The sequence below is a fragment of the Calonectris borealis genome, chromosome 1 (genome assembly GCF_964195595.1).
Source record: "Calonectris borealis chromosome 1, bCalBor7.hap1.2, whole genome shotgun sequence".
Lineage (NCBI taxonomy): Eukaryota > Metazoa > Chordata > Aves > Procellariiformes > Procellariidae > Calonectris > Calonectris borealis.
Window position 1 is genome coordinate 156,873,922 of NC_134312.1, and position 13,141 is coordinate 156,887,062.

General features: G+C 38.9%; 1 protein-coding gene across 4 annotated transcripts; it reads left to right on the forward strand.

Annotated features, from left to right (window-relative positions):
- The first annotated feature begins 847 nt into the window (after positions 1-847).
- Positions 848-12,536, forward strand: ARGLU1 (arginine and glutamate rich 1). 4 transcript variants are annotated; one of them, XR_012671000.1, is made up of 5 exons: positions 848-3,243; positions 7,752-7,977; positions 10,321-10,404; positions 11,015-11,205; positions 11,671-12,536. XR_012671000.1 is itself a non-coding variant. In XM_075137533.1 (4 exons), the coding sequence occupies exons 1-4, from the start codon at positions 2,882-2,884 to the stop codon at positions 11,833-11,835; spliced, it is 837 nt and encodes a 278-aa protein (XP_074993634.1). In that variant the 5' UTR covers positions 848-2,881; the 3' UTR covers positions 11,836-12,536. The 4 variants fall into 4 exon arrangements, 1 of the variants encoding a protein (XP_074993634.1); XR_012671003.1 differs by lacking the exon at positions 11,015-11,205 and having other exon boundaries at positions 9,836-10,404; XR_012671001.1 differs by lacking the exon at positions 11,015-11,205 and having other exon boundaries at positions 7,752-9,893; positions 11,671-11,884.
- The last annotated feature ends 605 nt before the right edge of the window (positions 12,537-13,141 follow it).

Consider the following 13,141-nt stretch of genomic DNA (forward strand, 5'->3'; position numbering starts at 1 on the left):
ACTCAAAAATTCTAATATTATTTAATCCAGGAAAAATCACACAACTTTAATCAAATATTGAAAATTCTGAAAGGGAACTGACATGGAAAGTGACCATCTTTTTCAATTAACTGAAAACAAGAAATTAACTTATTTAATGAAACAAGGTTCTTAAATTTATTAAAACTTCCTTTTGGTACTGTAATTCCATACCTGTTGGAATTACATCTGTGGGGGGAAAAAAAAAAACCTAAATATTAATATTTTATTACTATCAAGCTGGGAAAAATAAGGTGATGGGATTAAAAAAAAAGCCTTCCAAAGTGAAAAAGAAATCACAGATAGGAATGTTCTTCTACTGATTTGTCAGCTCTCAGTAATGTATTTTATAAGAGGAAAAGGAGCTTTTTCCAGAAGTACCAGAACTTAATTCTCATAAATAACAAAGTAAATGGACTAATGACCTTAACCTAGTATAGGTATTAAAAATCTCATGCTCTTACTAATTCAGGAGTTTTAAGAAAACTGAGATGGAGCAATACAATAATGGATTGGGGGAAATTATTTCATTATACCATATTATATAATTTCTTAATTCCACACAATCCATCATCATGAATTATTCTCATAAAATATTGTATATTGCATTTTATAGTTCTGATGAATCAATATTACTAAATAGGAATTGAATTCTGCAGTTCAAATTGATATTTCTTCAGACAACCAAGGTGCTAAATATAGGTTCTGTTAACAGGGATTTACCAAGGAGAAAACTCAGCTTATGGTGAATATTTGAAAAACTCATTTATACTTATAACTGACTGTACAACAATTAGTGATGTCCCTCTTTTTTTTTTTTTTTTGTCTACATTCCAGGTCAGGTTTGGTATATCCAATATGAAATGTAGTACTAATAAAGTTATGATAGAACTTTTAACCAGAACCTGTTGCATCATACGAATTTAAAAGCTCTAGTACTCAATTGTAGCCAAGTTGCTGTAGAAATTATGCCAGCTGGAAACTAATCTACCCGGTCTGGAGGTAAAAGGTCTGATTGTCAACTTCCTTAGCTACCTGTTGCAAGAACTTCCCCAGGGCTAGAGACAAACAAGTGCTCCCAGGGTCTGTGACTCTGGAATTCCTGTCACGCAGGTTTCACAATGTCCATTACTCTGCTGTTACTTGCAAAGTGGTCTATCAGAAAGATGCTTGAATTTTATTTATTTTTCGTGCTAATTAGAGTAAGTCTGAATTTCAAAATAATAAAGTCCTCCTTCAAGAAAAATAAGACAAGTCAGTCAGACAAAAGAATTAGACAAAAAGACCTTTAGATGAGATTGGATTTTGTCCAGTGACTAAAGGAACATTTTGTAAAATGTACCTATTAAACTTACTAAAAATGTAGACTTATTTTAAAAAAGAGCCCAAATTGTGAAAGATAATTTCCACTGAAAGTAAACAGCAGGCTTAACTACCTATAGCTTGCACCAGTTCACCTGAAATCAAGAACAACATCAGTTGCAAATTTTGTTATGGCAGAAGAGACTAACGATTACATAGCAGAACCGGGATAAAAACCTCATACAGAGATGCCTACCGAACCACTAGTTCACATTCTCCGCCTGACTTGAAGCTGATTCCTTTGCCTACATCCCTATTGTTAACAAAGGACAATAACGTGTACAGGTAAACTCACCCTAAAAACACCCATTCATTGTGCCGCGTTAGAGATTAGCTACAACGAAACAGATCCCAGTGACTATGCAGTTCAACACAGGACTCAGAAAAACTAATTTTCACAATTTATTTGGAACTTTAAATGTTTTTGATAAATCCCCCAATCTGCAGTGATAGATTCCCTCTTTCCCCTATGTCAAAACAAAAAACACACAAACAGACCCAACAAAAAATATGAAAGCTTGAAAAAGACTTCAATTATAGAAAAATGTGGTAAGTCCTCCTCCGTGGAGCACCCCGGCACCGGACGCGGGGTTGCTCACGCAGGCTACAGCTGCCCGGAGAGCGCACCGCAGGGAAACCGGCCGGGGGGGACCCCAGGGAGGGAGCGCTCCCCCGGGCAGCCCTTGCGCGGCCCAGGCGGGACAGCGGGGAACCGCACACGGGTGGCACTGCACCTGCTGGCCTGCCCCTACCACACTTCCCGGCCGCTTCCCGAGGCGGCCTCCCGGGCTGGATGGGCCTCCAAATGCCTCAAGTCCCCCGCACCTTTCCCTCCTAAGCCCCCCACACCCACCCGGGGCTCTTTAAGAGGCCGCCCTCACCACGGCCGGGCCGAGGCCCCACCGGCCCCACCGCACTAACGGCAAACGGGCCTACGGCGCGGCAAGTTCCGCGCCACTGCTGGAGACACCGGCGAGCGGGGCAGCTCCCAGATCACGGGCTGACCCCCCTGACGCCTAACCCCAGCCCCCTCAAGCAACCTCCCCGAAACGCCTCCCCCGCCAGCTGCCGCTGCGCGCCGGGCGTACACTGCGCGCGTGTGCGGAATAGAAGCGCGGCCTGACGGGGTTTCCTCCACGAGCGACGCTTGCCATTGGTTGTCGAACATTACCGAGTGCTTTCGTGCTCCTCCGGCGCGACGCCGAAGGCGGGGGAGGGGGAGCAAACGGCTCGAACGCGGCGCAGTGCATTGTGGGGCGGAAGAGGAGAGTCACCGCTCTGCTAGGGCCGCCATCTTGCCTGCGTCCAGACTTGCTCCCGCTTATCGGGGCCTGCTCCTTCTCCTCGCAGCGCGAAGCGGCGGAAAGGGAGAGGACGAGGAGCCCGCCCGGGCGGCGCTGATGCGCGCAGAGCCTCCTCGCACCTCTCTCGGGCGCCGCTAGCGAAGGGGGCGGGGGTGGTCGGGCGGTCGCCGGCGCGGCCTCTCCTCTCCTCTGCCGGGATGGGTCGGTCCCGCAGCCGGAGCTCCTCCCGCTCCAAGCATACCAAGAGCTCCAAGCACAACAAGAAGAACCGGAGCCGATCGCGGTCCCGCTCCAGGGAGAAGGAGCGGGCGCGGAAGCGCTCCAAGTCCCGGGAGAGCAAGCGGAACCGGCGCCGCGAGTCCCGGTCCCGGTCCCGCTCCAACACGGCCCCCTCCTCCCGCCGCGACCGGGAGCGGGAGCGGGAGCGCGATCGCGCCTCCTCCCCGCCCGACCGCATCGACATCTTCGGGCGCACGGTGAGCAAGCGCAGCAGCCTGGACGAGAAGCAGAAGCGGGAGGAGGAGGAGAAAAAAGCGGAGTTCGAGCGGCAGCGGAAAATGTGAGCCTCGGGCCCGGGCTGGGGGTTTCAGGGGGCGGCGGTGGGGGGGTGGGGGTGAGGGGAAGGGGGAGAAAGGGAGGTGCTCTCTGCCCTGGTGCCTTTCTCTCCGCGCCCTCCTCCTCCTGCGGCTGGGGTAAAGGCGTCTAGGCCCTCGCCGAGGCCTGGCTTCTGCCTGTTTTCCCGCCATCCTTCCCTTTCCTGAAGGCTGGCTCCCTCGGGTGCCTTAGAAGCCGCCCACTCGGGGTGCGAGGCCGCCGCACGCCGCCTCCCTGTCCGCTGGCTCTGCTCGCTTCCGATCTGCCGCTGCTCTTCAACTTATCTCCGCGGCGGCGGCCTCCGCGCCCCGGGGGCTTTGTGCTGCACTGCCACACGGCCTGCCCCTCCCCTCTCTGCGTGGAGCTTATTATGCGCCGAGCGGAGGCATCTGGAGTTGCTCGACTTAGGGTTTTGAGAAATGCTGTGCAACCATTATATTAACACTGACCGGTTTGGTTTTTTTTTCCCTTGCCAAATGGGACAGTGAGGTCCGGTGACTTGTTTCATTTGAAACCTTTTCCTTTTTCAGTGTTAGATATGGGGAATGTGGTTATTTGTAAAGTCTACAGAAATAGATAAATTCTCATGAACGGTGGATGTGCGTTAAGATGTTTAGCAATGTTGTTAAGTTATGAGAGAGACCTTTATGCAGCAGAGATAGCAACGATTTTAACAGTTGTGATAAAATGATTGTTTTTCTTTGAAAAATGATTGTGATAAAGTGATTGTTTTCCTTTACCCTCGCTCATTGGAGCACTGAATCCAGAAATAGCACTTGTTTGTACGTGTGAAGCCAACTAGTTCTGTTAATTCTCAGGTGGAGCTTTGAGTTTTATTTCAGTGATATTGTTCTAATGAAAGATTAATTATAGTTCATAAGGCTTGATCATCCTGAGCTGTCACTTTCATTTCTGTTTGTTGATAATCTCCTTTGCTAACTTCAGAATTTGACAGCGCTGTCATCAAAAACTTGCATCGTAACACAAACACGTGAAAATGTTGAACACTTTTTGAGTTATTGACCCTAATTTTGTGGTTTATAGTTTTATTCAGTACCTAAATTGATAAAAATATTCCATGCATATCTGGGAAGAAGGATTGGAATATGCTTAACAATTTGAGAATACTGTGAATAGTTTGTCTTAGTATTCTGGATCTATTTTAGATCGTATGTATTCTTTTAAATATTATGTAAATGGATTTAAAGATAGAAGAGAGAGAACAATATGCAAATAAGTATTATCTAACCGAAAATATTAAATGGTGTTAGTCTCAGTGGAGAATTTTATGGCTAGTCTGTGTCCAGGCTTTAAAAGTTGAGAGAGGATCTGTTCAAGCGCCTGTGGAAAATGAAGTGCTTATAATCTTTAAATAATATATCTAAAAAAAATTTATCACTTTTTTTGCCGTGGAGTGCTCACATTGAAACTATCAGATGTAGCAACATATATTTCAACTCAATTTTCTGCAATAAGTTTTCTATAGTAGTTAGCTTTGAAATTTTAGAATACTCATGAACTCTGTATAGGCGGAATGTGACATTTGAGTGATATTGACAACAGAATAGTAAACTTCTGAGGGAGAAACAATATTGGAAAAGATTTGGTATAGATTTTGATGCTTCTAGAATACACTTTAAATTTCAAAAAGAAAAAGCAATAAAACTTAATAGAGTAGACAACTATGGTATTTGAGTAAGACATCTGTAAATTGTTTTATATATGTTAGTATATACTCATGCTAGTGAAGGAACAAAGTATTTCTTGCTAACTAACTGAATTAACTAGTGGACAGTTCATATATTGGAAGTGACTTTCTTCTTCTCATGTCTGTTCAAATCCTAATGTATTTCCTAACTTCTGCTTTTTCCTATAATGCTAGTTTTCTATAAAGGCCTTGCAAATATGACATTTTTTTCCCTCAGAAATCTGCTGAAATGTAAGCAGCTTCTTTTCTCCAGATTTTATAAAGTTAGTCTTTAAGGAATAAATGGAACATACTAAAAATATTTTTACATTAATGACTTATCTGTTTCTCTGGAGTCATGGCTCAGTAGGTCAGGATGATACACTTGTAAAGAAAATACTGTAAGTTCATGTGATTTAAAAAAAATCATGAATAGTTGGTATAAACTACAGAATAAATCATTGAAATTTATATCTGTGTTTATAATTTGATTTTCATTATAAACTCAAAGCCATTGATTGGAGGTTTTTTATCTTTATCCATAGGCACAAGGTGGTCTTATAAATTAACTTTGAGAATAAATTTTTACTTTATTCTATTTCACTTCTTTCTATTTCTAGTGTTTCAAGAAATGTGGTTGCTTACACTGAACTGAAGTTGTTATATATTTGTAAAATTGTCATTGCCTATGAATGTGAAAAAATGTATTTGCTTGGTTTAAGTACATTTGAATGGAATTTGTTGGGGTGAGAAGAATGGAACGTATGCAGGCACAGTGCTTAATTTGAGTCATCAATTGCTGAGAATATTTGAAAACTTATTTCAGACATGGGTGTCAGGGTTTTTTTTATAATTACGTACTATCTTTATTCAATTAGCTAACTTTTATTCTAGATTTCCCTAATGTTAAATGTAAATAGTTGAATAAAACACGTGAATATGAGCTTTCTGAAAAATTATTTCTGTAGAACAGCCACTTATGTAGCTGTACGCTGTATCAGTACAGGACGGTGAGAGTACTTGCTGCTGAATAAATACCCATAAGAGGAAAGAAAAAACATTAAAAATAAAAGGCTACTTTGTATATAAAAGGTGTTTAAAAATTTGTCTTTTAAACTTTTTACCCCTCCCCACCTTCCATCCAAAAAGGATCGTAGGTAGTAGCGGCTTGGCAGAGACACACTAACAGAATGGGGTTGATGGGTTTTTCTGGGTGGTGCTGGTCTTGGTTTTTTGTTTTTCTGAAAAAATCACCTCAAGATATTTTGTGTCGCTTTAGGAAAAGCGAATGCTGGTGTAATGTGTCACTAAATAAGTTTGCTATCTCTTGAGGAATGGAAGAATAAAATTTGTCTTCTGGGGCTGAACGTTTGAGTTGGGGGTTCCAAAACTTTTATCTGAAAGAGATAGATGATCCATTGTGAAAAGAGTATACGTGAACAGGGGGAGTTTGGGAGCCTTTCATCTCATGTTTATCTAGCTCAGTAATCCATACTTTATTATGTCCTATTGCTTGTTTGCAAATCGTACACTGGGAAATCTAAAAGTTAGTAAATCCTGTAACATTTTTTCTTTTTTTTTTTTTTTTGTAATCAAAGTTGTTTTTATGTCTCTCAATATAAGTAAGATAGGAAAATGCAAACATTATGAAAATGACAGGATATTAGGATATTACAACAGCAGTTGTTATTCTAAATCATGGATTTCTGGTGCTGACAGACCAGAAGATAAGTTTATAAGGTTGTTCCATTCCATATTCATGGAATACTTAAAATGAAAGTTCAGTTTCAAGGTTAGAAAAGAACAACCTTCTCCCCAAAGCCTGTAATAATTCTAAATAAATAGTACTATATGAAACATAGCTATACAGTATTCACTTTTTTTGGTCTTTGGATATCTAATTGCCATATTGTACTAGTGATTACTACCCGGAAGATTTTTTTTTTCTGCATTTGGTAATAAACCTGCGAATTGACCTAATCTTTTTGTATCCTTTTTAATGAAAATTTAAAACAGTGATCAGGCTAAGTGATAATGCTGCTGCTAAACAAAAATCAAGACAAGAAGATATTTGAAAATACTTCCAAAATTCAGAACATGGAAAACTGTAAAGGTTGCAAGGATTTATTTAGCACTTGGTATATTTTATTTTGGGCAATTACGGCAGAAACAGAGTGCTGCAATAAAGAAGTTAAGGAGAGCTGAAGTATTTGAAATTTGATAAGGTAAATTATTGGATAACTAGATTACAGAAACAACACCTGGAATTCTTATTAAAATATTCAGATTGCAAATTTTATTCCTTCTGTCTTCTATTTTAGTTATTAGAGATTAGTTTGGTGCCTCTGAGGTGGTGGCTTTAAGACAAGATTTTACAAGCTATTACTGCTACATGTGGCTTAAAATTGAGATCATTTAAGTTCCTGAAGGGTGAAAGATGGCCAAAGTTGGGGGATGTATGTCTCTTTTATTTTTTTCTTTTTTTCCCTAAAATGATCAAGAAGTAGCATGATAAGGTGTCTTCTTAAGCTTGGTGTTGTGAGATATGGAGAGATGCTAAATATAGTATGGTCTGAATGAGTTCTCTGTGGTAGGAACACTGGTTGCCTGAATATTCACTTTCCTTAAATGTAGAGCAAAACATTCTTTAAATATAATCTGTCTGTATACGAGTGTTAAAAAGTTGATTCAGTAGCGTGGCTGATGCTGTGTATTTGCAAGGGTTTGTTTCAATGCAACCATTCTGTATTGATTAAAAAGGTAATCCTCATGTTTGCATTTTCTAGCCGTCAACAAGAAATTGAGGAGAAACTCATAGAGGAAGAAACTGCTCGAAGAGTAGAAGAGCTTGTGGCTAAACGTGTAGAAGAAGAGTTGGAGAAACGGAAGGATGAGATTGAGCGAGAGGTTCTCCGCAGGGTGGAGGAAGCTAAGCGCATCATGGAAAAACAGTTGCTCGAAGAACTCGAGCGACAGCGACAAGCTGAACTTGCAGCACAAAAAGCCAGAGAGGTAACGCTCGGTCGTTTGGAAAGTAGAGACAGTCCATGGCAAAACTTTCAGTGTCGGTTTGTGCCTCCTGTTCGGTTCAGAAAGAGATGGAATACAGCAAATCTAATTCCCTTCTCGTATAAACTTGCATTGCTGCGAAACTTAATTTCTAGCCTATTCAGAGGAGCTCACTGATATTTAAACAGTTATTCTCCTAAAACCTGAACAAGGATACTTGATTTTTAATGGAACTGACCTACATATTTCAGAATTGTTTGAAACTTTTGCCATGGCTGCAGGATTTATCAGCGGTCCTTTCATTTTTGGGGAAGGGTATTGAAAATCTGTAATTATGTATCCTTCATTTGTTTCATTTTGTTTACCTAGACTGTAAGAGGCTTTTGCCTTCAGTCAGGCAAAAAGCAGGGTCCAGCAGTGAGCTGCAGTACCTGTCTTTAACAAATAGGTTTCTTACTCTTCATTTAAAATGAACATTTTCCTTGAGCATACATTGGACTAATTCGGGGACTTCGAGCATAAGCCCATCCACGTCTTCACGAAGAATCTGTGTCCAAATCATTATATCAATTTTTAATAACTACTAACAACTCCTTTTTTTTCCCTAGAAGTTATAAAAGAGCAGGTTGCCCTTGTCTGAAGTCAAGCTGAACATGTGACTTGGGTTTTTGTTTTGGTTTTGTTTTTTTTTTTAATCAGCAGCTGGAGCAGAAGCTGAAAATGTCTTTCTGTGAGACAGTAATTTGCTACTAAAGGCTTTGATGCCTGCCTGCACCAATCATTCCAGGATCCAGAAATTTCAAGACAAACTTTAAACCATAGAGGAAATCTGTGCTAAATAGTCTTAAGTCTCAAATGCCTTTTTCACTTTGTACCTCCTACACAGTTTATTTTAAATTAATGTTTTGATTGGCTTACAAATAGAAAGACAGTAGCAATGAAGCTTTCCCCTTCATACTAAATGTGTCTTGTCTGTCACATAATATCTTCAAATTAAAAACAAAAAAAAACCCAGAACACTGACTTACAACAAATATTAAGAGTGTTAAATTACACTTGGTTTGCAAATTCAAACCTTAACTATGAAAGAACTGAATTTAGGTGTCTGTAGTCAGCAAATGCTTCATGTATAGAGGTTTTCATTTGATCAGATGGATGACTTTTTTTGGTTTTTCAAGTATTTTTGCTATTGTCAATGTGATGTGAAGAAGTCCCATCAGTTCTTTATAGCGCAGAATAAACTTCCATGCCTGGAGTGAAGTGTGCTAGCTAGTAGCTGGTTACTAGTCATAGTAAGAAGTTTTCTCTTCGTATGCTTGCTTTGTTCGTATTAACTTTTTTTTCTTACACAGACACAAACCTCTGGCTAACTTTAAATCTTCCAAATATTAAAATAATTCGGATATATATTACGTGAACTGAAACACCTCAAAAACTTTCACGCAGTCTTCATATTTATGAGTTGCATAACAAAGTTCCATAAAATTCACCAAGAAAACAACAATTACAAGGCTTTATTTCCTGATCTTGCCTTCCCTGGACTCCTGAATTCCAAGTTCAGACTGCAAATGACAGTTTCAGCTGTCTTAAATTTGTCAAAATATTGAATGTTAAGTCCATTCTCCCCATGAAAGAAGCCCATAGCTCCATGAAGTATGGATTACCATTTGTATTTTTCACTAACAGTAAATGTATTTTTCTTATTAATTGTTTGCCTTAGGAATGATTTACATATTTTTGTTCCTTCTTATCATAAACATCTGCATTCCTCAGCTCAGCCTTCCTTGTATGTTGTTTCTTTATAAATGGTTGAGCTGCTGATGCAGGTATTGCCAAGCTAACAGTACAAATCATTTTAAAGAGGAAGCTGGCGCGTATGGCAGCCGAGGAGCACACTCTGCAGGACACTGGACAAGACAGTAAATATTCAACTTTTAATGCTGATTAAAGGAGTATAGGTAAAGAATACGTAGGTATACTTAATTGGTGAGACAAACTATTCACTTTATTTATATTTTCTATATTACTTTTTAATTTGGTAAATACTATCCAGTTTTTGTAGTTGTCCTTGTTGATTTGTGTGATATTAAAATTCTAGTAATAAATTGTCAGGATTCTATGATTAGGGAGGGTTTAGTTGGTTGCTGTTTGGACTGGGCGGGATGATTTAAATTGAGTACTAGAAACCAGTTTTAGTGGCTGCACAATGTACCGTTGTGAGACAAAATAGGTGGCTGTAAAGCTGCCACTTTAAGTCAGTTCACAAAAGAATTCTAAGAAAGATTAGTGAACATGCAGAAATGAATATTTTACTTTACTAACATCTTGCCCTGTCCTCCCCTTTAGGAAGAAGAGCGTGCAAAGCGTGAGGAACTAGAGCGAATACTAGAAGAGAATAATCGAAAAATTGCAGAAGCACAAGCTAAACTGGTATGTGAAGATGTAGTTAACAGTTCTGTAGGGGAATACAGGTCCCTCTGCCTGATTTGCAACACAATTAAAATAAACAAATCGACCCTTTCTGGGGTTTAACTTGTCTATTGCCGGTTATGTCAGTAGCATTGCTCTCCCTCCCTTGAGCATAAGAGACCAGATCCTTAGCAGTAATGCTAGTCTGAAAAAATAGTTCAGATGCAGTTAATTTAGAGGAAGATTCTGCTTTCAGAATTTAAAAAGTACTTTTTTAACCTTATCTCACAGGGAAGGTTGAAGTAAGTTTGCAAACACGTTCAGCTTCTAAAACAGAAGTGACTAATTCTGTTTTGTTGAGCAGGACAAGTACAAACTGGACTAGAGACTAGTATTATGTTGCTGTACCAAGTGCTGAAAGGGACTTTCAGCATAAGCCTAAGATGTCTAAGTTACGAAAGTCTATCTTATGTTGGTCTCCAAGCCTATTTAAGCAGGCACCTGCTTCATGAGAACATTCAATATGATTTAGCTGATTCTAATCAATTCATGATAAGCCAAAGTAAGCTGCTTCTAAATCCTGATTGAACTCTATTGGTTTCAATTACCCAAGTAATTGCACCTTTTTCAGGTAAAGAAGATGCTTCTTAAAACTCTTTGCTTGAACTCCATTTGCTTTAGATCTCTTTCTGTTTTACCCTTTTCCCAACCTCATATGGTGGAAACGGGACAAATGGAAAATTTAAAGTATTAACTGACATAATGAAGAAAATAAGGACCTTTAAAAGACCATTGGAAGAGCTGTAAGAACCATAAGTCAGTGTAAGGATTGACTTGTTACAAATCAAGTAAAGATGGCTTTGAATTAGCAGGGGTTTTTGGATGGGTTTTGGAGTGGCGAGACCTCTGTTAGAAGGTCTGTTACTGCATTATATTGTGCCTTCATCTGGCATTTGACAGGTGTCAGGGGGACTTCTCTATATATACACTGATTTCATTAATTAAAATGTAATGTGTTGTTTGCAAAGCAATGCTGAAAAACATTGCATGTAATCACTCCAGGTTTCAATGCGTTAGCTGTAGAAAGTTTTCAGTGTTTCTTCCAAACTCAATTCAAATAACCATTTTCTAAATAGTTTCACTAAAACCAACTATGGCATCTAGCTCAGGTAGAACTGCTTACATAACTGTGCAGGATTGGACCTATTTGGAAGTTAATATGGACTTGTAAATTGCTTTTATGACTACAAAATATGCTGGCCTAAATTCTGCCATTTTCATATATAGGCTGAAGAACAATTGAAAATTGTTGAAGAACAAAGAAAGATTCATGAGGAGAGGATGAAACTAGAACAAGAGAGACAACGTCAGCAAAAGGAAGAGCAAAAAATTATCCTGGGCAAAGGAAAGTCTAGGCCAAAACTGTCCTTCTCACTAAAAAGCCAGGATTAAATTGCAACTCTGAACTCTTAAAGGAAAAAAAAAAAAAACCAACGAAAAAGCAAAACAAAAAAAAAACTTTGTATGGTAGCTTCATGTTGAAGTGTTTTTTTTTTTTTCTCTCTCAATTTTTTTTTTTTTGTCTTTTTTGAAAGTCTGGAAAGTTAGCTTGTTCTAATAGGGGCTGTGCTCTGCAATTCTTAATTTTTTTTTTAAAACTTCCATTAAGTTAAACCCTTATCAGATCATTGTTGCCTTTTAGAGGGTAATCTATTCTCATCAATTTTGTTTCTGTACTAGTGGTCTGAAGCAGTTCAGGTCACTTTATGAATTGTGGATGATCTGATAAGGTTTTACTGACCTACTCATCAGAGTTTGACTCTGATAATTGACAGAACTTTATACTGGGTATTGCTGACTTTTAATTTTTTTTTTTTTTTTTAAAGTCAGTAAATACATGAGTAAATTGCCATAGTATTACTGGACCTCTGTGGTTTATTGTTAAATCAGTGTCCTATGATACTGTCCCATTGTTGCGCTTGATGTTCCTGATACAGGTAAGGAAATAGTTTGTCATTTCTGCTATGACTACATAGAGAGAGTTCAGTATTGTCTCTGTTAGATTTGTTTTTATTACATTGACGGCATTCAACCAGCGTTCCCCATTGTGTAAATAAACCAATTTGCTGAATAAAGTGAAAGTCTTAAATTCATATGTTTAAGTAAATTTTTTTAGTACACTTCTATAAACAGCTATAAGAGTGACAATTCACATTATTAAATTCAAGACTATAGTGGTATTTTTTCTAATTTTGCTTTAAACTATTGTGGCTTCTCCTACTTATAATTGCAAAATTACACACAGTACAAAATCCCTGCAGTTGTGAATGTTTTTGATGGCTGCTGCTGTTTTAATGAATGTTGGTTTTTATTCTGACAGAGACTTATTTCAGCTGTAGTATCATGTTTAAACAGCTGTTTGGCTTACTGCACCCAGACCAATACTTCGATATCTAATCCACTTCAGTTCACCTCATAATATACTATATTGTATAAGTTAAGGTCATTTCCATATAATGAATCTGATGGATCCTAAAGGATTTAAAAATGGAAGTTTTTTTCCCAAAGGACTGGACTGGCTAGCATACTTGAAGTGAAAAACAGAAAGTGAGATTCTGTCTAAATATATTGTTTTAGCCAGAAAGCAACTGTTACTCATATACAGATCTTGAATGTTATCCATTTATATATACAGGTTTTATTTTGAAAAATGAAACTGCAGATTGAAAACTATATATATAAAAGTCCCCTTTTTGTA

What these genes read in the sequence shown, in the direction of transcription:
- ARGLU1 (XM_075137533.1), top strand. Translation starts at nt 2,882, where the DNA reads ATGGGTCGGTCCCGCAGCCGGAGCTCCTCCCGCTCCAAGCATACCAAG. An exon ending in CAGCACAAAAAGCCAGAGAG is followed by an intron (nt 7,978 to 10,320) that starts GTAACGCTCGGT and finishes CCTCCCCTTTAG; the next exon opens with GAAGAAGAGCGTGCAAAGCG. An exon ending in CAGAAGCACAAGCTAAACTG is followed by an intron (nt 10,405 to 11,670) that starts GTATGTGAAGAT and finishes TTTCATATATAG; the next exon opens with GCTGAAGAACAATTGAAAAT.